Below are 27,433 nucleotides of genomic sequence, written 5' to 3'. Positions count from 1 at the left end.
AGTAATACAATGAGCAGAGCCTCCTGGCTGATCGTCATTGAATACATAGGGTGAGTGAAAAAATAAATGTGTGCTATGTTAAGCCACTGAGAGAGTAGGGGCCTGCCAGTTGCTGCGGCATAACCTGTCTACAGTGTTATGTCTCAGCTCAATTTACTTTACATCCTACACCACTTCCTTTTGTTCTCTCTTCCAAATCAAAGAATACTGCCCTTTTTCCAGGAGATAGAAGTACCATAACTTACCTTCTAAATATAGTCCACTTATGTTTCTTTCCAAAGTCACAGGGAGCTTCTCTCTGAGCTCCTTCTCTGCCAGGAAACTGTCCTTACAGGTAATTTCACCGGTGTTTGTGCTTGTTGCTTTGGAATTAAGCTTCATAATCAAGGAATTCATCACCAGAAAAATTCATCCTCTCTTTCTCCCTCCTCTCCCTTCCTTTGTTCTCTGTGGGTGGCTTTACTCAGCTACAGAGAGCAAAGCAATTAGTGAAGGCATATGAGATGAGGGCTTAAGTGCAAGCATGTCCAACTTTGGAAAATAAATGAGTTGCATAGAAGATATATGTAAAATTACTTTTTTCTTTTCCAATCTACTTTTAAATTATCTGATGTAAGCTACAAACCTTGAATGTAAGTAGGTTTTGGTTAAATAACTTAAATGTCTGAAGAAAATTAAAGGTTTTTGTTTTAAATGCACAGAAAAGGTCCCAGGGGACTTAAAAGGCCCTACCTTTTATTCTCTTCTCAGTGTTTAGAGAACTTACATCATAGTGAGCATCCATCATTTTGTGGAAGTTCTTGACTTTTATAAATGAGCAGGTTGATGTAGACTTGAGTTATATAGAGAGAGACTCAAAATCAGAACAGCTGGGTTTTTAAGATGCAGCAGTTCATGAACAATGGGAAGAGCATATATGTTGCAATGCACAGAATAGTAGACAAAAAAAGAAATGAATCATGGCTGAGGGCAACTGTATATTCTGAAATGGGTTTGGTACCAGGTCCTGGATCACTTTCCTATTACATGAGTTTCAAAATTCTGAATTTAACATGTTTCTTTAAACAGACTTTCAGAATAATAGATAAAATATCTGCAGCTTAGAGACTACTAATAAAACAAATACCTATGTACTTACCAGCTAGCTTAAGATATAGAACAAGAGCAGTAGTTATTAGACATAAAATCAATTAAAAAAAAATTTTTTTTTTTGAGAGGGAGTCTCACTGTGTTATTAAGGCTGAAGGACAGTGGCATGACCTCAGCTCACTGCAACCATTGCTTCCCAGGCCCAAGAATCCTCCCACCTCAGTAGGCCAAGTCACTGGGACCACAGACGTGTGCTACCATGCCTGGCTAATTTTTTGTATTTTTGGTAGAGATGGGGTTTCACCACATTGTCCTGGCTGGTCTTGAACTCCTGAGCTCAAGCTATCTGCCCTCCTCAGCCTCCCAAAGTGCTGGGGTTACAGGTGTGAGCCACTGCGCCTGGCTATTTTTTATTTTCTGTATTAATTTCCTAGATTCCCTTTTTAGTTTTGTGTATATAGCTCTAAACAAAGTATGTTTTAGTTTTGACTTTGTTGAAAACTTTGTATAAATGAATACATAGCCTGTGTTTTTCTATGCCTTGCTTTTTCTTTTTTTCTTTTTTTGGAGACGAGTCTCGCTCTGTCACCCAGGCTGGAGTGCAGTGATGCGATCTTGGCTTACTGCCTCCTCTGCTTCCTGGGTTCAAGCAATTCTCCTGCCTCAGCCTCCCGAGTAGCTGGGACTACAGGCACACGCCACCACGCCTGGCTGATTTTTTATATTTTAGTAGAGATGGGGTTTTGCCATGTTGGCTGGTCTCAAACTCCTGACCTCAAGTGATCTGCCCACCTCAGCCTCCCAAAGTGCTGAGATTACAGGTGTGAGCCACCATGCCCACTGGGCTTAACATTTTTTTAAAAAGCTATTTGGCATGGAAAATGTATTCATATCTGAAGATAATCCAGATGTTCTAATTTTTCTTTTTTATTGATTTGAGATAGCAATTAATTAATTTTGTTCTGAGCACACTATAGTGATATATTTGGCTTCTCTTATCCTGATGCCAAATCTTGTTTTTGGATTCACAGTTCCCATGGAGAATGTTGCAACAATTGCTGATTGTGCCAGCGTGATTGAAGGAGTCAGTCGGAGCCGAAATGCCTTGCTGAATGGGGACACTAAGAATTATGACTGGGATTCTGGCTACACATGTCACCAGCTAGGAAGTGGTGCGATTGTTGTTCAGTTGGCACAGCCATACATGATTGGGTCAATACGGTAAGAAGATTCCTCCTCATTCATAAGTTTTAAAATGGAAGATATACATATAGATTGTATTTTGGTAAAATGATAATCCTAATAACTTCAGTGAAGAAATTCTACTGTTCTTTGCTCTAAATATCAAGAAAGGAGTGGGAGCTGAAGGAAGGGACAACAACGAGATATAGCGTGCTTGTTTGGATTTTCCGCTGGGGCAGTACGCTGAAGTTAAACTCATGGAGGAACTAGACAAAAAGCTTCTCCCTGGGTGGCTTATGTCCTTTTCAAGTCTCAATTTGTATTGGTTAGAGACTTATAGGATAATATCAAGATAGGTTATATAGAATGAAAAATCATTTTCAACTTTAATAAATTACATATGAACCAAACAGATCTGAATTCGAGATCTGGTTCTGAACAATCTTAGTGATCTTTGCTCCTAGGCTTTTTGTTGTTCCTTTTTGTTTTAAGAAGGGAACTTTAACCTTGCTTGATTTATAGGATTATATAATTTTTAAACATGAGACTGGTGATATCCCTCAGAGGATATACAGTCATGCATTGCTTAGTGGCAGAGACACATTGTAAGAAATGCACTGTCGGCCAATTTTGTCATTGTGGAAATATCACAGAGTGTCCTTACACAAACCTAGATGGTATGTAGCCTACCACACACCTAGGCTAGATGGTATGTCCTGTTGCTCCTAGGCTACAAACCTGTACAGCATGTTACTATACTGAAGACGGTAGGCAATTATAACACAGTGGTATTTGTGTATCTGAACATGTCTAAACATAGAAAAGGTACAATAAAAATATAATATACAAGATAAAAAATGGTGGCTGGGCACGGTGCCTCATGCCTGTAATCTCAGCACTTTGGGAGGCGGAGGTGGGCGGATCACTTGAAAGCTCAGGAGTTCGAGACCAGCCTGGGCAACATTACAAGGTCTCATCTCAATTAAAAAAAAAAAGAAGAAGATAAAAAATGGTACACCTGTGTAGGGCACTTACCATGAATGGAGCTTGCAGGACAAGAAGTTGCTCTGGGTGAGTTAGTCAGTGAGTGATGGGTGAATGTGAAGGCCTAGGACATTACTGTACTGTAGACTTTTAAACATTGTACATTTAGGCTACTATATATGTGTGTGTATGTGTGTGTGTGTGTGTGTGTATATATTTTTGTTTGTTTGTTTGTTTGTTTTGTTTTGCTTTGCTTTTTTGAGATGGAGCCTCACTCTTGTCACCCAGGCTGGAATGCAATGGTGTGATCTTGGCTCACCACAACCTCTGCCTCCCAGGTTCAAGCCATTCTCTTGCCTCAGCCTCCCAAGTAGCTGGGATTATAGGCACCTGTCACCATGGCTGGCTAATTTTTGTATTTTTAGTAGAAACGGGGTTTCATCATGTTGTCCAGGCTGGTCTCGAACTCCTGACCTCAAGTGATCAGCCCGCCTCGGCCTCCCAAAGTGCTGGGATTACAGGCATGAGCCACAGCACCCAGCCAACACTAAATTTTTTTAATAAAGTAATAGTGCTACGGCATTATGTCACTAGGCGATAAGCATTTTTCAGCTCCATTATATCTTATGAGACAACCATAAATGCAGTTCGTCCTTGACTGAAACATCTCATTATGCAGTGCATGACTATACTTTTAGTTCAAGATTGCCATCTGGGTCTTAAGTAAGCTGCTTTTTCTCTTCTTTTTATTTTTTAATGTTCTGAGAAGGTCTCTGAAGGGCTAATGAAAACATAGAATGTTTATATATATATGTATGTGTGTGTATGTGTATATGTATATGTATATGTATATGTATATGTATATGTATATGTATATGTATATGTATATGTATATGTATATCTTAGCCCGCCTGGAGTAAAGGTGTTGGCAAGACATGACTGCCTTTCCCCCATAATGTTCCACCACATTTGCTTCGTTGTTTCCTGTTCTCATTTGAAAGTCAGTATGTATAAAGAAAGAAATAGCACAAAAAATAAGGTACTAATATTCTAATAAGCAAAGATTTATTGATGTTTAGGCTAATAACCACAGAAGTTGATGTTGCTTGCTGGTTCCCCAGGGCACCCTAAGGAGTTGATGCTGGGTTTCTTGGAGAATTCAGATTGTGGATTCTTCATTTAAATTGTTGACTCTTTTTTGTAAAGGGCTGCATTACAGGCTGAGTACCATAGGCAACAAATCACAGCTAGAGAAGCCTCGAGTTCGTACCACAGGCCAGACCAGCTTACTTTGTGCTTAGGAAGGGAAAGAGACAAGCCACATCAGCTACCTGTACAAATAAACTTCTGTCGAATAGCAAATAACACCCCAGCTTCCTTTCTGTCATCTGTATGCATTAACTAAAGTACTTGTAAACCATCTATTTAATAAGCTATTCTAGAATTTTTGTTAAAAATGATGTGAAACTTACCTCTATATTTTCCATTACAATCTATCCCTTTTTACTTTAAAAATCTGGAAAACAGTTGTCTTTCTTTTGTCTTCTGGCACTCCTGATAGCCTCTACAATTTCTTGAAGATTACCAATCATGTCTCTGAGATTACATCTGCAATTTCTTTCAGTAGGCTTGGGGTGTAACTCATCTGAGTCAGGAGACTTGAAATCATTTAAATTGACTAGATACTCTCTTTCACTTCACCTATTTGGGACTTCAATTTTCTCTTTATTATGTTTGTTCTGACATTTCTAATTTGAAGACCAGTCTCCTTGCCAATGAAGATTGAAGCAAACAGGAAGTTTAGTAGCTCTGCCCACTCTCTTTTCATGTTCTCCATTTTCCATTTGCTTACCTGGTACCCCACACCTCCCTCCCCACCACCGCCACCATCTAACAGTGTTCTATGCACATCTCAAACCGAGATGTCTAAAATGGAATTCCATTATCCTTCCCTTCCTGTTCAAGTCACATCATGTCATGATTCGCCATCTCATTCAGTGGCACCATCCATTTGTCCATTACTTGAGTCAAAAACTTGGGAATCTCCCTGATTTCCTTCCTCTCCTTCACCTTCCTCTCTCATCCAGTCAGCCATAAAGTTCTGTCAGTACAGCCTAAACATCTCACAAATCCTTCCCCTCTTCTCTGTCCCACTGCATTACCATAGTTGCACAATAGTTGCTTCACTTTTCTACCCAATCTTCCAGACCTCCATTGGGCCCCCCAGTTCCCCACCCACAGCCATCCCTCCCACACATCTGATATGGCCACACCCTCCTCTCGGAGGAATCATGATTAGTAGTTCCCTTCAGGAGACAGTTCAGACTAAGGCATTTAAGAACTATCTGACTTACCTCTGTATATACAGCCTCGTGTCCTGCATGTGCACCCCTCCCCACCCTACCCAACCCTGGGCTACTCTGGACTCTGTCATAGCCTATCCAGCGATAAGAGCATTGCACATGGGTTCCGCCCTCTCTTACCCTCCTGCCTCCAGTTCTTTGATCATGCTGATATCATTGTTTGCATCTCTCACTACCTTCCCATTACCTCCTTTTTTACCTGGCTCTTTTTTTATTCCCCCTTTTAGGCTCCACTCCTTTGGGAATGCTTCTCTAACCGTCCATTATCTCCTGAACTTATTGATAGATCCCTCTTCAGTAATCCCATATATTTTGTATACAATTTCTATCAGAGCATTTGTATTATAAATGTTCACTTGCCGCCTCCTCCCAGCCATACCTGATACATAAAAGCCTGTGGCAACTCAGAGTACGCTTCCCTTGAAAGATTCAATGTACTGATGAGGTAGTCTATCAAAAAAGAAGGGGAAACTGGGTGGGGGTACAATAGGAAATCTAGAATCTTAAATCTAGTGTGGACTACATGAGGTTATCAGGGTGACAACTCCAAGAGACAAACAGGCTCTTCATGTGGCAAGGCCACCTTGGCCTCTAGCTCTACCCAAAGAATCAGAGATGTTGAATCTGACTCCCGAAAAGGCTGTCACTGGGGTGTAAAGCAAGAGAGAACAGTGCCCATTTGGGTTTTTTTAAATGTGGAATGGAAGTGGTTCTCCCAAACAATTTTTCTTTTCCTGACTCAGAGCGGGGATGATGGGCATGAACATACCAAAGGCAGAATTCTGTATCTTAGCACAGTATGAAGCCTCCAACTTCCTTAAGCCTGCTTTTTTCCCAGTAAAAAAAAATCCATGCAATTGAAGCTTTGTATAACTGGCTGAGCCTTCAAAGAGACACGTCTCTGTGAAACTAACATTATGTTGTCAGGAACTGCATTTGCCTCTTCTGTGACATTATTAAGAGGAAAAGGAGAGAGATTTCTTAGCCACCAATGCTTGTGGACACTGGAGATCTTGGCAGGCTGCAGTTAGTGACAGTTGATGTGGCCAGATAGACATTTATTGACAGGAAACTAGATGAGTGGTACCCCTTCATGGGGATGAGTAATTGACCAATGACAGGTTGATTAGTCAGTGACATTTGACCCACAGCTTCTATTGCTTAGGGTGGCTGACTTGCCTTAGCTTAAGACTCATTATCTTTCTACTTGCTAATTGTGATATCCTTTTTAGTGTTTTCAGGCTAGTATGAGAACTCAAATATGCTATGCATTAAGTATACCTATCATCCAGTCATTTCCAGCTAATAAATGACAGCACTTTGTTGAAACCCTAATTATAAGATAGTCAATTAAATTAACAATTTTTACATTGGTTTGAACGATGTTTTTGCAGTTGATATGTGCAATAGTGTAAGTGAAATACCCAAAATATTTTAAATAACAAATAATAGTAAGTAAATGGGCTGTCAAAAGATAAGACTGTGTAGATAGATGCAGCTAAATAAACCCATTGTCTCTCTGGGTGTTGTGAGTATTAAGAAGTTAATGACACAAAAATATTTCGAGTTCTTCAGTTGGAAAATATTATATAAATGCAATATGTTAGGACAAAAGATGTCTAGCCCAAAGTAGGTTCTTGATGGGTATTCATAATCTCTTTAGTCTGTGGGGTGAAGCTCTTTTTGTTTTGCAGAAGGAAAAAACAATTCTCCCACTTTAAAAAGTTAATCTGGCACAGACTGTCTGAACCATAAATCAGTTTATGTCTTGTAGTTATTAAGTAAATAAAAAGAAGTAATAGCAAGTTGATCCTAAAAATAATAATAATAATAAAAGAATTACATACGCCACTGTGGTCCTTATTCATCTGGTATATTTTTCTTTCTCTGTGAACTGTCAAGCCCATGCCGAGTTCAATTGTCCTTTCACTATTGTGTGGCTACAACCAACTCTAGATTATCTATTCAGTTTGTAAATTACCATGACCTCCTTTAGACTGCTGTTTTTTCTTCTTCCTGTGGCTTACCACCCTGCCTGACTGTTGCTCATCCACTTCCCTCCAGAAGGGTAAGCACAGAAAAGGAAAAGGAGAGGAACTGCAAAAAATGCCATTTTTTCCCTACTTAATAGCCAAATGAAGGCTTAGTCAATAAGGGTGGGTAGAGGAATTGGGGCTAATGACTCAAATAATGTTTTGTAATTATCTGAGTATTTTCTACATCTGTGCTGCACTCAATCTCTAGTAGGACCACAGATAATCTCAAATTGAAGATAGTGATTTTTTAATGTTGTGATGAGCTTGAGTCTGTGCAGCAGTTTCCAAATGCGTAGTATGGTTCTCTGTGCTGTGAGTACTCAATAAACACTCATTGACTAAACTGACAACATAGATGCTAGTGCAACTAAAGGGAGTTCTATCTATCAACTAAATTGGACATCATATTTGCTCAGTATGTCTTATCTAAGTGTATGTGAGGAAACTGCTAAAGATTCGGCATCTGCAGCAAATGACTGAGATTGAGCTCTGGAGTTAGGCTCTGACATTAGCACAGGTGATGACATTAGTACAGGTAAGAATGCTTGCCTCACTTGTTCCATGCCGCTTCCATTTCATTCTGAGTGCTGCACAGGCAAGCAGTATATCTATTTACATTAAGACAGCCTTCTTTGCAACCTAGAGAGCTAGAAATTTCCTTTTTATAGCTTGAAGAATACAGCAAACATCTAAATATATGACTCTTCTGGCTTGGATTAAGATTGCCTATAATTCTAGTCAAAATTGGAAAGATATTTTACAAAATTTGCTTCATATCAGTCACGCTGAATGTCGTCTGTCACAGCCCTGAACCAAGGAATTCTTCCTTGTCTCGCTGATCCATGATTTATTACTAAGTGTTGTTTCTCTCTGAGCCTATCTGCATCACACTAAAGTCTTCTTTTATCATCCTCAGACCTCAGAGCTCTGGTTCCCAGAAAAATCATACAGCAAATAATTTTATCTATGGTTCCCAGTAGGTGCTGAAGTCTGAACTGTGTGAATGCTTAGAGGGCCAGAAATCCTGGATCCTGGAAACAGATAGCAGGATAGTTTGGGGGCATGGTAAATATTCCTCAGCCAGTTTCATCCTAGAGGTATTTCAAGGCCAGAAAGTATTGCTATGGCAACTAAGTTGTGTGTTAAAAATACAGGAGGGGCACTAGAATTCAGATGTTCTTTGGAAAAGCAGTAAAAGTTAAATGCCAAAAAAAAAAAAATATATATGTTTGTGTGTTCATGTGTGTGATTTACCTCACATGTCAACCATTTACCTCTGTTGAATGATTGGAGAACTTGGCAAGTAGTCATCATAAGATATAGCTGGATATATGAAAAGAATCCTTTTAGCTTTCCAAGATTTTAACTCATTAAGAAGACATTTTTACAGAGGATTTCGGCCCCATCTGACCCATTATTTCATGCACACATGTGTGTTTGGTAATTATCTAGAATTGTTAAGAACTCTTTAAAACAAATACTTCACCAGTAGTGTTTACAGCAATCATTTTAAAACCCAGAATTGTTCACCTTGGAAAACGAAATGAGTGGAAAGCATCAGCCTCCTCCTTCTGTGGCAGATGTTTTAATGCTGCTGCCCCAGGATAGGACACATGGAGCCACAGAAATGCAGCTATTCTCATGAGGGCTAACAGAAGCATAGGACTTTGAGCAAATTGAAATTTTTACACATTTAATACATCAAATTGCTTTAATATAGCTTTTGAGTATTAAATGAATAAAGCTATTCTGAAAAAACTGATGAAGGGTCACAGTCATTTAAGGCTAATTCTTGAATTAATTCAAAGCAGTGATCTACCTTTGAAAATCTTCATATTCTTTCCCCAAGTACCCTTAAATCAGAGACTCTTTTCCCAGGAGCCCAACTTTGTCACTTTGTTCAGATACTTTTGGTACATCTCGATAGCACCTGATGTCAGTGTATCCCTCTTTTTAAAAAGCTTAGCCCTTTGTACATTGGTAACCACAGAGTCACTTGACCAAAACATACTTGTGTATCTACTTAAGAAAAAGCAGAAGCACTGAGACCAAGAAAAACTCTTCCATCTCCTCTTCTTGCCTCTCCTCTCTGTCCACCTCCATTTCTGCATTCTTCTTCTAGGAAAGATGATTATGATGACAGGCTGGTTGGTGCCCGTCAAGGACTCCTTTCAGCAACTTTCCTGGACACTCAGGGTCTTAGCTGTAGCTGAGGAATCATTATTTGCCTGCTGCATTGCCTCTTTCAGCAATGTATCAGATTCAGTGTAAGGGGGATTGGTTACATAGATAAATGCAGAGTATGCTTTTACTTCTCCCTGGATTTTCTTTCCTTGCTGCCCTTAAGACTTAATGGTCAGGATCTTCTTTCTTCCTTTTACCTTATTATGCCTGAAACTATATCCCTCAATGGTTATGATATTACCTGCCTTGCCACATTATTCTTTTACTGTAACCAAACACCAGCCAAGAGTGTTTAGACCTTCTGTACAGTTTAATTTTTAGAAATGGCTAATGGTTCTTTTAGTCACCATGTCTTACAGTGGTTCTGGAGCTTTAGCTGCTCTCACTGTCTTCATTTACAAGATGAAGAAATCAAAGCATAGTTTGAGTTTCATCCCTTTCTCTCCATCAGGAGTAGAACAACACAACCCATGGTAAAACTCCAGCTCCAAAGATTCTAATTTGTTTCATGATCCTGCAGAACCTCCTATAGCCTTAAAAAAGAAAATGAGAGGAGCCATCACATCTTATGGTTCAATCCACCCTTGATGTCTGTGGTCATAAATTATAGAAACTGCCATTATATGTTGCAACTGAGACTTTAATTTGTTTTACTAGCGGTCATTTGCTCCAAAGAAACTTGCATTTGGCTGCAAATAAGAAATAATCTCGTTGAGAAAGACATTTTTTTTCGGTTTTATTTTTTGTTTTGTTTGTTTGTTTGTTTTTGTGTCACATAACAAAAAGTCCACAGGGGCATGGCTGCCCATACTGGTTCTGCAATTCAGTGATCTCTACAATTTTCTTGGTCTTTTCCATGTGTATTTTGCCCCAGAGAAACAAGATAGGGACTACAGTTTTAGCTACCATGTCTGTGTTTAAGCAGGAAAAAGAAGGACAAAGGGATACAAGGATAAAAGCCTACCAGCCAAGTTTATTCCTTTTTTATTAGGAAAATCCAAAGCTTTATTTGAAGCCCTACCCAGCCAACTTTCACTTAGAATTATTAGGTAGAACTATGTCATACGGTCAGCCCTAGCAAGGTTGGCTAAGAAACTGAGGGTCATGGTAAGGGGGATGGCTTATCTAGCCAACAGCTGTGCCACAGGGGACCACCTCCTGCTTGACATTTCACATGTGCTTTGGAATTTTAAGAGATCTCCATATTTCATGTGTTCTTTTTATTTTTTAAAACTACTCTATTGAAATATAATTCACATACCATATAATTCACCCATTTAAAGTATATAATTCAGTGGGGGCTTTTTCCCATTTATTTTTAAAAGCTTCCCTTAGAGTCCACAGCTTCTGGATGTATCTAAAACAGTACTATGATAATAATATTTTCTCTTATTCTCAGCTTCAAAAATGTTCTGTAGCTGTCTGGGTGTGGTGGCTCACGCCTGTAATCCCAGCACTTTGGAAGGCCAAGGCAGGTGGATCACTTGAGGTCAGGAGTTCAAGACCAGCCTGGCCAACATGATGAAACTGTCTCTACTAAAAATACAAAAATTAGCCAGGCGTGGTGGTGGGTGCCTGTAATCCCAGCTACTCAGGAGGCCGAGGCAAGAGAATCGCTTGAGCATAGGAGGCAGAGGTTGCAGTGAGCCGAGATCGTGCCCCTGCACTCCAGCCTGGGTGACAGAGTGAGACTCCATCTCAAAAAAAAAAATTCTGTAAATAAAAGGCTATGTCTGTTTATTGCACAATTCTGACCCAAAATGAGAGGCTTCATTGATTATATATGTTTGGTTTCATATTCATGACACTTCTTGGAAAAAACTTCAAGTTTCTGTTGCAAACACTTAATATACTGGCTTTCTGTAACTGGTCTCCTGTGCTTTGCCAGCACAGTGATAATTCATGCCACGATGAAATCTGGGAGGCAGGGCAAGATTACCAGTACCTCCTGATTGATCAAAATCAGAATAAATTTTATTTGGTTTCGTTTTACTTTAGTTAACTATAGTTTACCATATCCAAACTCTTACCTAAATTGTCAGTTTACATGGAGTCTGTTAACCAGATGTATTTGATCAACCAAAGCAGAGTTGGCTCTTCTTGTATACATACAACATTCCAAGATCAGAAATTTCACGGCATACCTACATTATTTTGTAGTGACAGATTAATTATATCAAAAGTCCCGCTAGAAATAGTAGTTTCAGTCTTTAAGATCTGGAGTTGAAAAAGTCAAGTCTGTTTGCCTTGGAATGAAGTGATAGATTTTTTTTTAAAAAGACCTCTTACTTTCAAAGAAGATACAGGCAATGACTGTCATACTACCTCCAGTCTTTTCCTTTTCTAACTTTTTGGTTAACATGGTTGGTTTTTTGGTAGGATTATAATGAGTATTCCTGACTTTGGGGACATTTGAAACAAGAAGTACAGTCTGTGGGAGGGTAATTATAGCAATACGACAATTTTAAATCTTGGGAGAAGAAGTACAAATACAGTCTGCTTTTCCTTCAGCCATTTCTTCATGCCTTCTCCTATATCCATCTTCACTCCTTCCTAAAATTGTGGGCAAGAAGATGATGATCAGATTAGTCTGTTTGCAGCACTCAGAGCAGTATCAGAATAGTTCAGTGGAATCACTTGTGTCTTTGGTCTCCCACACTGGGCCCTAAGTGGCGTGAGCCAGGACCCCTACAACCTAGAAGGAGGTCCTGCCTTCCTGCTTTGTCATTCGCTCTCCTCCATCTCTCCTGACTCTTCTCCTTTATTCTGTTCTTTACAACAAAGTGGTAAGCAGATCCATCCTTTTCTCTCCTTGGATACCCTTTTTATTTCCTAGGGCAGTAAGGGTAAGAATCTTTAATGAAACCAATTTCTAACTCAGCTCAGGGGCAGCTCAGTGCTAGGCAATGGTCTCCCTATGTTTACTCTGATTCTCTGCTATGGTCATCCCCTTTTATCTGTGGTTTTGCTTTCTGTGGTTTTAGTTACCTGCAGTCAACTGTGGTGCATGATATTAAATGGAAAATTCCAGAAGTAAACAATGGAAAAGTTTTAAATTGCATGTCATTATCTCTACTTTTGAATCGCATGACTGTGTAATGAGATTTCACACTGGCCTGCTCCATCCTCCCTGGAATATGAAGCATCCCCTTGTCTGACATGTGCAGCTGGACCATAGTCCAGGAGTCACTTAGTAGCCATCTCAGTTTATCAGATCAAAACAACATAGTATACAAAATACAGGGTTGTATACTATCTGTGGATTCAGTCATCCACTGGGGGTCTTGGAATATACCCCACATAGATAAAAGGACATTACTGTACTACAAAGTATACTGGGTTGATTCTTCCTTACATTATAGTGGTAAGAACCAAGAATAAGCTTTGGATGTTGACAAAGGGACAGAGAAGGCCTCCTGGCTTGCTTTGGTTTGAAGCTGTTCAGGCATAAGCAACTTGGGAACAGGGAGTTTTCCACGTCCTATATACCCTTTGCATTAGGGTTTTGGGCCAAAAATTGTACAAGTACCAACAATAAAGTATCCCTTTGCTTCTCATTTGCTGAAACTTTCCTTGGCATATACTTACCTCAAGAACCTTGTGAGAAGGGTTGATTGGGATCTAGAACAATAGCTCTAATTCCTTTAGACAGTTATGTACCATTTAATTGTCCTCTGATGTCCAGTGCAAACCTCTTGTCATTTCTTTTCCTGATATCTGACCTTTCTGTATTCATCTCCTCTCTGAGGTTAAGAGATAATAAAGAGCATATAATCAAGTACTGTTTTTATTAGAAAGTTCATAGGAACCCTGTTAGAAATAGATAAACCATCATCTCTAAAGAATTGTTTGAGAATTGGTGGTAACCAGATAAATAATATCTTGTTGATAATAGCCCTACTAGTAAAATAGGAAAATGGCTTTGTCATGATTGTAGTGACTGTAGTGAGATTTTAGCTGTATACATTAGACTTAGAGACAAGCAGAAAATTCATGGAGATTAGTTGCATCTATTTGGGAAGAACATGTTAAACAGTGTCATCCATTTAAAATTGGTTTCATTAAAGAGTCTAAAGAGTAGTTCTGTTAAAATGCCAAGTACTATAAGGTTTTTATTGTTCTGTGGTCATAGACTGCCCTGGCCATCTATCTTGTAAAATGCTTTTTATAATTACAATAGACAGAGCTGGCAGCAGGATAGATCTGTACAAATCCATTTTCTCCTGGTCACCAACAAACAACTCAGCACTGTGTACTTAATTGGTGTGTTTTAGTCTATAGTATCATCTTCCTCTATAACTGATATATTATTATTTTACTACTGTCATATTAACTGCCTTATCAAAGACTATAAAACTTTATTTTTTTGACATATTGTTTATTGACTTTAAATGTCTCTATAATTTCTTCACCCTACCCTACTACTTCCATCCCCTTTAGTAGGGATCTAGAGGGTAGTGGTCAATGACTATCTTATCAGTTTGAGAATGTAGCTCCTGGGCACTTTATCAGTTCAGGGAGTAAGGAGGGTTTGGGAATGGAAATGGTTTTCATTTTTAATTGGAGCTGCTGCTGCTGCTGCTGCTGCTGCTTCCCCCCTCCCCCACCCCCGCCATTTTCTTTGTAGTTCTTTTAGGAGAAATACCAGAAATTTAGGGTGAAAGGCAAGCCAAGAATTCCCACTGCAGTTGTCACGTAACAAAAATGAGATTGTGACTACAGCGCAATCTAAAAGCTCCATGTAGAATTCGCTGCATTAAAATCTATTGAAACAACAGAAGAAAGAGACTTTAGACATTTCTAGGCTAAGCTCAGCCTTAGTTTAAACTGTATACTTATTTCTTACCTTGGCGCCATAACTCTTTACTGCTCAAATAGAACAGCTTTAGTTTTCTGTCTATGCCTGGGGTTGGTAAAGTTTTTCCATAAAGGGACAAGTAGTAGATATTTTAGGTTTTGCAGGCCATACAGTGTCTGTGGTGCAACTATTCAACCCTGCTAAGGGGCATGGCTGTGTTCCAATAAAACTTTATTTACAAAAATAGGCATGCATAGGCCGTGGCTTACCAATGCCTAATCCATTCAGTTCTTTTCCTCACTAACATTTCTGGCCCATACAGGTAAAAGTGAAGAGTTAGGGAAGTTCATTTGCCCCTCATGGTTTCAAAAAAATGTGAATAATAATAATAATCCTGTTATTGAAAGATAGGAATATTAAGATCAGCATTTAGTTTGGGGACAATATATAATACCATGACCACTGGGTTTTTCCTACTGTGTTTTGTTATTGAATGAGCCTTGTGGGCTGCCACAAGGAGGGGCCAACAGGAAGTCCTGGTGGATGAGGCTTCGTTCCCCAACTCTGACCTCAGAAGAGCAGTTCTACTTTTATCTGTTTTAGATACTGAGATTCTGCCAAGATGTTGTTTGTAAAAGAGATTCTGCTGCTAAAGAATACTTTTTTAAATACTGGTTTATATTTCTTTGCAAGTTATATAATGCCTCTTTATAATGGATACTTTATAAAAGTGCCAAAGATTTATCATATATCACTTTGTAATTAAAAGGGAAAAATAGACTTGAAAAAGGAATCACAAATCACATACATTAAAATCCATCTCCCTCTTTTCCCCTATCCCCCTACCACCCACTTCCCGGATTATAAATCTGAGAGGATACAGTTGTGAAGCAAGACAGAGTCAGAGTTGGGACTCCTGCCCCCCATCTGAAGCCACTGCTGTTCATTACACATTCCAAGGAATTGTGGACAGCAGCCTTGTGTCCATCAGAGGCTCAAGGAGAGTCATTGGAACCCTTTGTGGTCCTAATAGGCTAAGGAAATAACTAGTAACTTCACTGTTTTCCTCTTACCTGCTCATGCTACCTCTTCCCTTTGGCTGCTAGGAGCCCCCCCAAAGCTCCTCAGTTCCCCCCAGGCTATTCATATGTATCCTTTGCACACAGTTCCAGCACCAGCTTCTTGGAGGTTACCTCAGGGATATTTCCCAGCCCCTGACACCCAAACACTCTCATGTGTGACTCAGATAGGCTGGGGTCCTCTTCTGCCCCACCACAGGAATATCGATGCTGGCTCTTGGGGATTCAGTGCCAGAGTGGGAGGATCCTGAGAAATCTGAGATCTCACCCACCTTTGGCATGACTTCTTTCCTGGCTTGTGAAAATTCCTGATCTTTTTTGTCTCTACCTTCCTGAATGGGAGTCAGGACAGTGATGCAGAGGGGTAGTGGGGGGTGGGGGGTAAGCTTGCATGTGCATTGGATGCCTGCATGGCACGAGGACCGTGTTCTCAGGATGCACATGTAGGTCCTATCAGCCAAAATAGAAGAAAGTTAAAAGGGGTCCAGCAAAAAGGATTATAAGGCATAGAGGACATAAATGTTTGTTCTTGATGAGGAAGAATGAGCCGGCTGAACAAAAGAAACAGTTTAATTTGTAGAGTGCAATATTCTAATGAAGCCTCATGCTGTGCTTGAGTCAATGTCACAAGGTCCAGCTGCAGCAGGGCCTTAGCTAGACAGGAGTGATTTATTCATCTCTGCTTCCATCACTCAGATTTCCTTCTCTCAGTCATCCAGTGTCTATCACCGGAAAGTCTGGTTTCTGTATAGGAGTTTACCCTGGTAGCTTGCCTGGAATACATTTTGAAGGATTAGTGTACATGGCACGGAGACTGGCCTCTGTGCCCAGTACACTCTGGTGAATATTCATGTCGGCACCTGGGAGGGTTATTTCTAGAAAGGCAATTCTTGCAGAATACATTCCAAAGAGGGAATGCTTTTCCTGTCTGATGTTCCCTCAACCAAACAAATGTGGAAGAGGGGAAGCTACTCTGCAGTTCTGGGGAGTATTCATGACACAGAAACAACATCCTCACATCTTCTGCAGCAGTGGGGAGAACTGCAGACCCTCCCTTTGCAGAGCCTTTGCCTGGGCCTCCCGTTCAGTATAGGTGATCGCAGGGAAAAACAAAAGCAACTGCCCATTTAGCCTTTGCTCCTATAACCCGCACCGGTTTGGTTTAATTACAGCTGTTTAGCAGTTAGGAAAGCTAGCGTTATTAATGTTCAGCTGAAAACGTTTGAATTACAACTTGTGATCCCAGCTTTGAAGACCTGGATGAAGAAAACTATGCTGAGTGGCCAGTGATCAAAAGAATTGCACTGAAAAACTTAACGAGCCATTTTTTCCTCTAGCTGTTACAAAAAAAATACATAAAATATTGCTTTATTTTTCTGGCTTCTCACCATTCTTCAAAAGATTTATCACACAGTTACATATTAAATTGATTAATTATCTTTTGTTTATAAGAATTTATAGTTGGTAGGTAGGATTTTCACCTTTATATACTGGTGGAGATGTTGCTATTATTTTTCTCATTAATATTCTCTTTTTTAATGTTAAGTCATGTACCACATAGAGAATTATGATTTATCAGACACCTCAGCTTTCAAACAGAATAATGTACTTATTCTAAGTGTTTAAACTGTATAGCACTTGCAACTTATTATAGTTTTGTTTTGTGTTTTAGAGGGTAGTTGTTTTCATGTGAAAGCCTTCACAAACTATTTCATGAAAGAAGTCCATTAGAGAAGGGACTAACAGGGAGGAAATTCCAGGACAAGTAGATAGAGAGACAGACAGCATTTCATTGTCCATGGCCCACCGGAATAAACAGATTTGGGAATGCGGTGGGAGGAGGGCAGTAGTAACTTGGCCAAGCGAGAACCTGAAGGAGGAATGAGTCGCAGCTCACGCTGGTAGTAAGTCTGAAGGAGGTCTGAATTGGATAGGCAAGTGTTTTAAAATCATTTCTAGCAAGAGCTCGACTTTGTAGATTGTGCTCTGTGGGGAAAAGAAGATGATTTAAAGCTGGAGCAAAGGTTGAAACCCAGATCTGATTTGGGTGAAAAGGTCAGTCTGAGAAGAAAGAGAAAGAGGTGTGGGAAAATAGTACTGGTTGTGTTAAGAGAGACCAGAGAAGAGATTTGGTAAGAACAAAAGTAGAGAGATTACATGATTGAATAGGAAGAGTTTTGCCGGTCGTTCATCCCTGCTGGAACAGCCTCCTGACTGTAATATTCAGAGTTGAGCCTTCCCACCTGTTTTGCCCTTCTGTTCTTTCCCTTTATCACCAGGTCAAGAGAATACAAAGATCTGCATGTAGCTAAATTGTGAGTTCTCCCACAGACACAGATTCTTGTGAAAACTTGACCCAAGGGAACAGGGAGGAGCCATGGCACTTATTAAATTTCTCTTTGGCGCTGCTTCTTGGTGCGTTGTAGGCTGTGCGTGTGGGCACCTATTAGCATGTGGTCAGTGGATGGGCAGGAGAATAAGCTCAGTGGATGAAATAGCAGTCAGAATGGATATTTTTCATAAATTATCACTTATATGAGACTCTCCAAAATGGTGTTGGGGCTAGGGGTGAAGAACTGGCTGGGGGAGGTTGTTTTTGCATTGAAACATAATTCATTCTACAGAACACTGAAGACACTGTACAGGAATAAGTGACCCAGGTTTTTTGAGAGGAGTGATGTTATCTATAGTTGCCTCTCCTCTTTCCATCATAACTCGCCTCTTCTGCTCCCCATTTCTCCTTCAGCTTTTTGTTTTGTTTTGTTTTGTTTTTTTGAGATGGAGTCTCGCTCTGTCACCCAGGCTGGAGTGCAGTGGTGCGATCTCGGCTCACTGCAAGCTCTGCTTCCTGGGTTCATGCCATTCTCCTCCCTCAGCCTCCCGAGTAGCTAGGACTACAGGCGCCCGCCACCTCGCCCAGCTAATTTTTTGTATTTTTAGTAGAGACGGGGTTTCATCATGTTAGGCAGAGATGGTTTCCATCTCCTGACCTCGTGATCCGCCCGCCTTGGCCTCCCAAAGTGCTGGGATTACAGGCATGAGCCACCACGCCTGGCCCCTCTCCTTCGGTTTAACTCAGTAGAGCTTATGATGTGTAAGCCATTGTGCTGGGAAATACCAAGGTCATTAGCCGTGCATGGTCCCTGCACTGCAGAAGCATGGTCCAGTGGGCTCTCCTGAATGGACTTGGTCCAAAAAGCTGAAGGGAGGGGCCACTGGATGGTGTTATGCAGGGAACCTGGAGCCAAGGTGACTCTACTCCCCTACCTGTTGGATGAAGGCCCACACTGGGGCCTTTTGTTTCACAGGAGTCATAAATGTTAAGTAAAAATCCAAGAATTCTTAACATTCAGCTGTAGATTAGTACATTTTGAGCTCTTTAATGTGTCTGTCTATTCTTATCGCCCTCCTAATAATTTCATAGAATTGAGGACAGAGAACAGAAAAGCTCACACAAATGCAATTGCCTTCAGCTAGTAACAGAAGAAACTGATTGTGGCCTTTTACATTCACAGCAGCCCATAATAGCCTTCCCAGCAAATGGAGCTAAAAGCCAGCTGGACCTGATGCCTGGGAGCTAAGCCCTATCGTCTGGGCAGGACCTTGGCATTTCTGCCTCTTACACATCCTTTTCTGATCCTGCTGGTGAGCCAAATCCGGCTGATCGCACTGATTGTATATACTCATCATGAGGAGGAAGCTGCTGGGATCAAGGCAGATGGCCTTGCTGGAGAGGGGAATTGGTGATGCCAAATTTAAACACGGGGGAAGATCTGTAAAAGCTGCATACCTGCCTATGTGTCACTGCCCAAAAGGTCTGTAACATATTGTGACTTCACCTTTTAAAATATTATAAGACCATTTGAGGGATTCCCAATATTTTTGATGCCAACATTTTGCTTAAGGAAGGGGCTGTATTAGAGTCACTTTCCAAAATATAAGAATGCTTTTCTTCTCAAGGGCTGTTTGGCCTGGACAAATTTTTATCATATTTCCACATTGAAAGCATAAAATGAGATAATTTTCTTTTTTTCTTTTTCTTTATTTTTTCTTTCTTTCTTTCTTTATTGAGACTGAGTTTTGCTCTTGTTGCCCAGGCTGGAATGCAATGGCACAGTCTCGGCTCCCTGCAAGCCCCTTCTCTCGGGTCCAAGCGATTCTCCTGCCTCAGCCTCCTGAGTAGCTGGGATTACAGGTGCACACTGCCACACCCGGCTAATTTTTGTATTTTTAATAGAAATGGGGTTTCCCCATGTTGCCCAGGTCTGGTCTTGAACTCCTGACCTCAGGTGATCCACCCACCTCACCCTTCTAAAGTGCTGGGATTACAGGTGTGAGCCACTGTGCCCAGCCAAGAATTTTCATTAAATTGGACTGTGTAGTATGAAGTCTAGATCATAAGCCTGGGGCAAAATTTATTTGTTAAAAGAAAAAAAAGAGTTTGTCAAGTGATTAAATAATCTGTAAAAGATTGCTTGGGCAGTGTTTAGCCCATGTAAGAAAATTAACCAGGAAACTTAGGAAAATAGATTTGCGTTGAAAGCAGGAAATGTGCTGATTATAAATTTTTTTTTCCAAATGTGATAATATATGCAAAAACATTTTGAAACTAGTGAGGTCTGTGTGAATGTGAGGTGGGACTATGATTAATTGTTCACCATTCATTTCACACTCAGTATCTAATGAATATTGCAGCTGCAGCCGTGTATTTGGTAATGTGGTGTTAGCTTTTATGTTATCACCTAAAATTTGAAATTAAAAACTTAATCCTTCTAAGAAGTGAAAAGATGGTCTTAGTTAGCTGTTAAAAGTTGGTCGTTTTAGCCAGGTGTGGTAGCTCACCCCTGTAAGCCCAGCACTGTGGGAGGCTGAGGCTGGCAGGTCGCTTGAGCCCAGGAGTTTGAGACCTATCTGGGCAACATGGCAAATCACCTTCTCTACAAAAAAATACAAAAAATTAGCCAGGCATGGTGGCGAGTGCCTGTAGTCCCAGCTACTTGGGAGGCTGAGGTGGGAGGATCACTTGAGCCCTGGAGGCGGTGGTTGCAGTGAGCCAAGATTGCGCCACTGAACTCCAGCCTCGGCAACAGATTGAGACCCTGTCTAAAAAAAAAAAAAAAAAAAAAAAGGATGGGTAGTTCTGTATTGTCTCCAAGTTTTGGAAAGTTTTGCCCCATCCAGCTCTCCACAGTTATATCCTCCAGGCATATTCTCCACTGATATTTTTCCACTTTCAGATAACTTACCTCGATTATACTACATTTCTCATGGTGTATGGGCTTTAAATAAATACATAATTATACTATATCAAATATAAGATTTCATGAGAAAGAAAATCCCTCCCTAAATATCCCCGTTTCTCAATGAGCCAGCCTACACAGTGGGGCCAAAGTGTATACTTGCCACCTCTCACGTTTTTGTAATCCTGGACTTCAGTTGACTAAACACAGAAACTACATATGCCAGACACCCGAGAGCTTCTGCTTGCCTTTTCTCTGGCTACCTGCAAGAGAATATTGTTAACCAGTGCCATTGTTTCTTCCCCTTTTAGAGAAATCACCCTCCATGTCCCAGATATGGGAGATTAAACACTATGAGACAGTAGATAGACTCTCTGATGCCCTTTGACTAATGCACTTCCCCAGAATCCATTCCCTCTGATGAGCAGCCGGTTTTTCCCTCCTCCTGCTATTAGGAGACTGGTGTTCCCTTTGCCCTGAAAGGTCGTGGCCCATTCAGAGGCAGGCCCCTGCAGTGGCAACACCTCAGGAGTTCTCATGTCTGGAATCTGCAGGGCAGCCGCCTGGTCTACTTCACACACTTTTAAGAAAACATGGTTACTGGGCTCTAGGCTCCCACTGCGTCCTCCAGCAGCTCTTCTCAGCTGGACCTTGCTCCCCACCTGAGGGTGAAGCCACATCATCGAACCCTGTGACAGCTGACAATAAGGAGCCCTCTCATCTTTGGGAAAGTCCCTCTTTCTCACCAGCAAAGTTGTTTCTCTGAAGCTGTATTAATTCCTTCTGGAAGCTGTTACAGGCTCCCTCCTGCCCCTCAGTAGCAGAGATTAGAATAGGGACCCTAATGTGTTGTTTGTCTTTCTGCTTCTCATCCAGAGGAGCAGGAACTGGACTTTTCCGAATTAGGTGAAAGTGCTGAAGTTCCCCTTTGTCACCACAACTCCTTACCTCTCTCCCTCACCTTTACAGTTGTCGCATCTGTTCTTTGCATCATGACCTCCAGTCTCTCTCTGTTCTGAAATTAGTCTACCATCTCCGATCCCACTTACCTCCTCAGAAGCCTACAAGTGGTCATTACTTTTCCTGGCCCCTCATTCCCTGACCCTGGCCTGTATCCTCCTTGTCACTGTTGGCCCTGCTTCCCCAGTGCCACCGCTGAGGAGAGTTATAAACTACACTGATTGTTCCATCTTTGCAAGGCTCTCTCCCTGCAGCTCCACTGATGCCACTGAGCCCACTCCAAAGCCTGTTTTGCCTTGCCACCGTACACCACAGTCTTACCGCTCTCAGTTTCTACATAGAATCCTCTTTCATAATTGAACGAAAAGATTGCCATCATAAAGGGGGTTTCCCACCACCCCTGCTCTTTACCTCGTTGTCTCTCTGGTCCTGTAGCCCTCACGGTGTCATTGCCATCCTCACTGCCATAACATCTACTCTTATTGAGTACATTTTCTGTCCAGTGCACTCCACTAGGAGCTTATCTTTGGCCCTTTTAGTTCCAAGTAACAGAAACCAAGTAAAGATAGGTTAGCCGCAAATGGTAACTTTATTTAAGTGATTAGAAGATTTCTCATGGAATACTAGGGCAGAAACTCGGAGGGCCCTAGTATGTTTTGAAACCAGACATTGGAATCTGTCAGGACCCCAGGTGGCCCTCCCTGGACTGCACAGCCTGTGGTCTCTGCTTCTCACTGCAGATATCTTTCTCTGCTTCTGTATGCCTGTGATCAAAGAGACTCACCCCAGAATGCCTGTATTTTCATCATCTCGTTTTAAGTGAACAGGGCACATTAAGCTGGAATCTCACATAATTCTAAATTTTTGAGAAAGGAAATCTGATTAGCCCAGCATGGATTGGGCAGCTTCCAAGTCCAGAGGATAAACTGAGCTCAGGAATCTCCCACGTCCACCTTGAGGTTGGGCTGGAAAGAGTTGTCAAAGACAGGAATTACTGTGTAACGTACAGACATACCAAAAAAACCTCTGCATATGCTATAACAGAATTATTAAATGTTAGAACTAGAAGAGTGCTGAGAAGCCATCAAATCTCGACATTTAACGTCACAAAGGACGAAACCAAAGTATAAGTAAGTTAAGTGACTTGCCTAATGTTACTGAGTAGTTATTCAGTAAATATTTTTTGAATTGTTGAATGGAAGACAATTATTTCTGAAGAACTTAAAGGATCTTTACCAAAGAATATACTGTATACATTTTTGAGATCAGGAGTATCTTTGACTTTAACTGAAAGATTAGGAATGGATTTGATCATAAGTTATTGCACTATCACTAATATCCTGGTTGCTGATCTTCCTTTAGTTTGTTTTCACCCAAATGAGAAAATTTAGCAACAGTGGCATTATGGTCCCAGGCCTTCCAGTGGAATTTCCCACAAATGATGGACAGTTAGAAACAGGCAAAACAGGCCCTTGCTTCTGGTCTAAAAGGCACCAATTCAGTGGAGAAGCTGTTGACCTCAACTGTTATACTTCAGCCATTGTTCACAATCTGGCACAGTATTAATCCCTTAAGAAAAGGATGAAAAAAGTGCCATTCAGCACAACATAGTTTTTCATCGCATGCATAATGCAGACTTTCCAATTAGAATGCTACAATTTGGAAACTTTCTTTACAGACTGATGAGAGAGCAACTATTTTAAAGACTGGAAACCTCAGTCCACTGGGTTTGCCTTGAGTCACTTCTGACTCAAGTCACAAAGAAAAGAGTTTTGAAAACATATTCGCTATTGAATTTTGTATCAAAATACCAGCAAGGAGAGCAATTAGTTGCTGTAAACTGAACCCCTGGTAATCAATGGTATGCAGCCAGCCAGAGCATTTATGGAAGATGTAAGCAAAATCACATCTGCTAATCAATTAAAAAAAAAAAAAGCCCAGCACTTCACTGCTTTTAGGGAAACTTCACAATGAGAATAAGGGAAGATGGAGGAGACAACATATATAATATCACCAGGCATTTCATGCTGTGCTCATTAGTTAGAGAGGTTTGTGGCAACAGCTAAACACCGACCTGATCTGCATCAATAAATCTTGGCCAGCAACTTCCTTTATTCAGCCCCTTTTGAAAATGGCTTCTGATCTATGGGTGGAAGTGTGCGGTGTATGTTTAAGGAGCTCATTTCAGTTAAGGCCATAGAGAGTGTCTGTCCTGAATGAGCTCACCATGCAAACATTCCCAGCTAGTTTACAAGTCAGAAATAGCTCTCTGTTGTTGCAGGCACAAAGACATAAGAATACACTTTGCAGGCAGCCAAAGAAGTGAAGGGAATTGGTAGAACAAAATTCCTCTCAATGGAAAAGCAGAGGTTGAATCAGTTTTTCCTTTAGTGTTCTTCAGCTGCAGTTGCTTTTTTCAATCAAATCAACAAAGGGGTTTAATTCCTGCCTAAGCCTAAATTCCAAGCAAATGTGCATCCTAGGCCTGAGTTAGAAGTCCTCTTTAAAACTTCAGCATGTAGGTTGAGTCTGAGCCCGAGGCTCGATGACCTGAGATCCGTCAGTGTCCCTTTTCCACTCAGGAGTCACCATGACCCCGCATCTCTAGTCCCTGGGGACTCTTAATAGAGGACTAGAGAGAGGATGTCTCAACCAGTATGAGCACTTGGCTGCTGTTCAGAAAAAAAGAATTTAGCCAGAATAAATTATTGAGGTAAAGATCGATAGACTAGGCTAATAAAAATTAATACCTTCAGCATGCAAACTATGATAGGCAGTGGATTAATATCCTTTAAATATCGAGGACATTTTGTAAGTCATTAATAAAAAGATAAATATAAGTAGAAAATGGGTAAAATGTTCAAGCTCAATAAGTTACAAATTGCAGATTAATAAGATATTTCAGCTATCAAATTAGCAGTATTTTTAAACATAATATATAATATTGGTGATGATGCACAGAAACGCATTTGTTATGCAATGCTGGTAGTGTTAATATAAATTGGTATAGATTTTTGCTTGGGGTTGGGGCGAATAGAAGTATACAGCTATTTTATAATATATATCAAAGCCTGAAGATGTTATATGCCCTGCTTCAGGAGTTTCACTTACAGAATCATTCAAAGACAATAATCATAGATTTAGCTTAAGAATGTCTATCACAAAATTTTCATAATAGGCTGGACTCAGTGTCTCATGCTTTTAATCCCAACACTTTGAGAAGCTGAGGTGGAGGGATTGCTTAAGGCCAGGAGTTGGAGACTAGCCTAGGCAACAAAATTAAAAATATATATATATATATCAGCTGGGCGTGGTGGTGTGCACCTGTAGTCCTAGCTACTCAGGAAGCTGAGGCAGGAGGACCACTTGAGTCCAGGAAATGGAGGCTGCAGTGAGCTATGATTGTGCCACTGCATTCTGCAGCCTGGGCAACAAAGCAAAACCCTGTTTCCAAAGAAAAAAAAAAGAATTTTCATAACAGTGAAATATTAACTACTTAAGTGTCAAATAATAATAGATTGATTAAATAAAGTATGAGACATCCATACAGTGAAATGCTATGAAGTCATTACATATGATGTAGAAGAATATTTGATGATACAAAAAGATATTCATAATAGACCATTAAGCAAAAGTAGCAAGTTACAAACCATATGCACTGTGTGTATATGTTTTAAAAGTTACTGGAATTTCAGATTACCTTCATTTTAAGATAATAATTTGCCTTGAAACAAATTGGAGGACTTTTATAGAATAAGCCACTTACAGAGCATGATATATACAACTTAAAATTTTCCTCAAATATGTTTTCACTCCAAGAATATCTACTAGAACATATATGATACTCATAATTTATCCTTCCTTTTTTTATCTTTTCCATATCCCATATCCTCTTCAAGGCAGTCATTTTCCGTGAAATGTTTTGAGATCTGGTTAGGTTCTATCCCAAAAGGGACTGACCATTTTCATTTCAGTCCTCTAGAAACACTAGCTTATGATTATCTAGAAGGATAGGGAATATGATAAACCTGGCTCTCCATAAATAATTAAAAATTCCACTGGGGAAAATAACCTCAACATTATCTTCCAACAACAGTTCTGGTAACAGAACTGTTAAATGAAGAGAATGATTAATTGATTTGAAGTTTTCCCCTACTTTTACTCTACTGTGTCAGAGTTACGAATGATTTCAATCCAGAACATATATGGAACATATGCCATGAACAGAGCCCACATGTTTGAAGGAGAATTTTTAAAAAGAGAAAGATCAAACATCTTTCTAAAGTTCTTATAATCAAAATGAGAGCCAAACATAGGAGCAAAAAATACACTTTTAAAAGTTACTCAAAATAAATATAAATTAGCATAGGCTAACTGCATAAAAGTGCTTAGAGACTAGGATAATATTTGAGGAAATGACTAATGAAGGAAATGATTCACGTTCTTATAAGAAAATTAGTGTAATCTAAGAGTAGAATTTTGGGACACTTAAGAACAACAGAGTGGAATCCTTTCTGATTCATTCAGGGTACTTTGAGAGATTAAACATTCAGGCGTATTAAAGAGAATCAGTAGGTATCATCTGCTAATGCTTTCCAAACCCATTTAACAGTTTTCTCTACTTAAAAGATAAGTTCAAAAATATTAGGTAGTATGGGTTTAGTAATTGATAGCAAACAGAATTACAATAGAAAATAAGGAATGAAAGAGAAGGTGAGCCCTTTAGGAGGCCAGGAGAGAGCATAGCTTGAGGCCAGGAGTTTGACCCCGCCTGGCCAACAGAGTGAGACTCTTATCTCTACAAAATAATATTTTTTTTGTTTGTTTTTTAATTAGCTGGATATGGTAGTGTGTGCCTGTAATCCCAGCTACTTGGGAGGCTAAGGCAGGAGGATTGCTTTAGCCCAGGAGTTTGAGGCTGCAGTGAGCTATGATTGCACCACTGCACTCCAGCCTGGGCAACAGAGAGAGAAGCTGTCCCCTCAACCTCCCCCAACAAAAAAAAAAGGTAATGGTAAAGGAAAACGGAAAATACAGGCAATCCTAGTCCTCAGTAATAGCTTTATATGTGACACTAAACTGAACTTGTGCAAAGGATTTTCACTGAGTATAATCATAAGATTAAGGGAAAATAATACAAACTACTTTTATAGAGTGATAGTTTAGAGGTTGTAAATTGTGAACCAGATATATAAACTGAGAGTAATGGAAACATTTGGCAGTGGGATTACAGAAATGGGCTTTTGGTGAAAGTACCAGGTTAGAACCTTGTATCATTTCCATCACTTAGTTACTGTATGAGTTTAGACAAGTTTAACAAGTTTAACATGCTTTAATCCTCACACTTTCAATGTCTGTAATTTCATAATAATAGTGCTTGCTAAGAGGATATTTAGAAGGATTTTAATAAGACAAATTGTATAGAGCACTTAACACAGGGCCTAATACACAGTTAACATTAAAGAAATGTTGGTCATCATGATCATTATTATTGATTTTTTTTTTTTTTTTTTTTTTT

The 27,433-nt window shown here is 40.1% G+C and overlaps 1 protein-coding gene and 1 long non-coding RNA gene across 15 annotated transcripts in view; one reads left to right on the top strand and one right to left on the bottom strand.

Moving 5' to 3' along the window:
• The window catches only part of BTBD9 (BTB domain containing 9), a 507,047-nt gene that overhangs the window by 363,264 nt on the left and 116,350 nt on the right, over positions 1 to 27,433 (top strand). For all 14 annotated transcript variants that reach the window (XM_063632289.1, XM_063632296.1, XM_063632291.1 and 11 more), the window contains one exon: positions 2,121 to 2,310. In XM_063632289.1, the coding sequence (XP_063488359.1) occupies positions 2,121 to 2,310 (190 nt within the window). The remainder of the gene's footprint in view (positions 1 to 2,120; positions 2,311 to 27,433) is intronic.
• On the bottom strand, positions 4,291 to 7,631 carry LOC134735672 (uncharacterized). Its single transcript, XR_010119011.1, has 2 exons — positions 7,466 to 7,631; positions 4,291 to 4,551 (listed from the first exon to the last, which is right to left on the bottom strand). It is a non-coding gene; the product is annotated as an uncharacterized lncRNA (long non-coding RNA).

This window comes from Symphalangus syndactylus, chromosome 23, assembly GCF_028878055.3.
Source record: "Symphalangus syndactylus isolate Jambi chromosome 23, NHGRI_mSymSyn1-v2.1_pri, whole genome shotgun sequence".
In the NCBI taxonomy this organism is placed as follows: domain Eukaryota; kingdom Metazoa; phylum Chordata; class Mammalia; order Primates; family Hylobatidae; genus Symphalangus; species Symphalangus syndactylus.
Note: the sequence above shows the minus strand (reverse complement) of the source record. Positions and strands in the feature narration are given on the sequence as shown.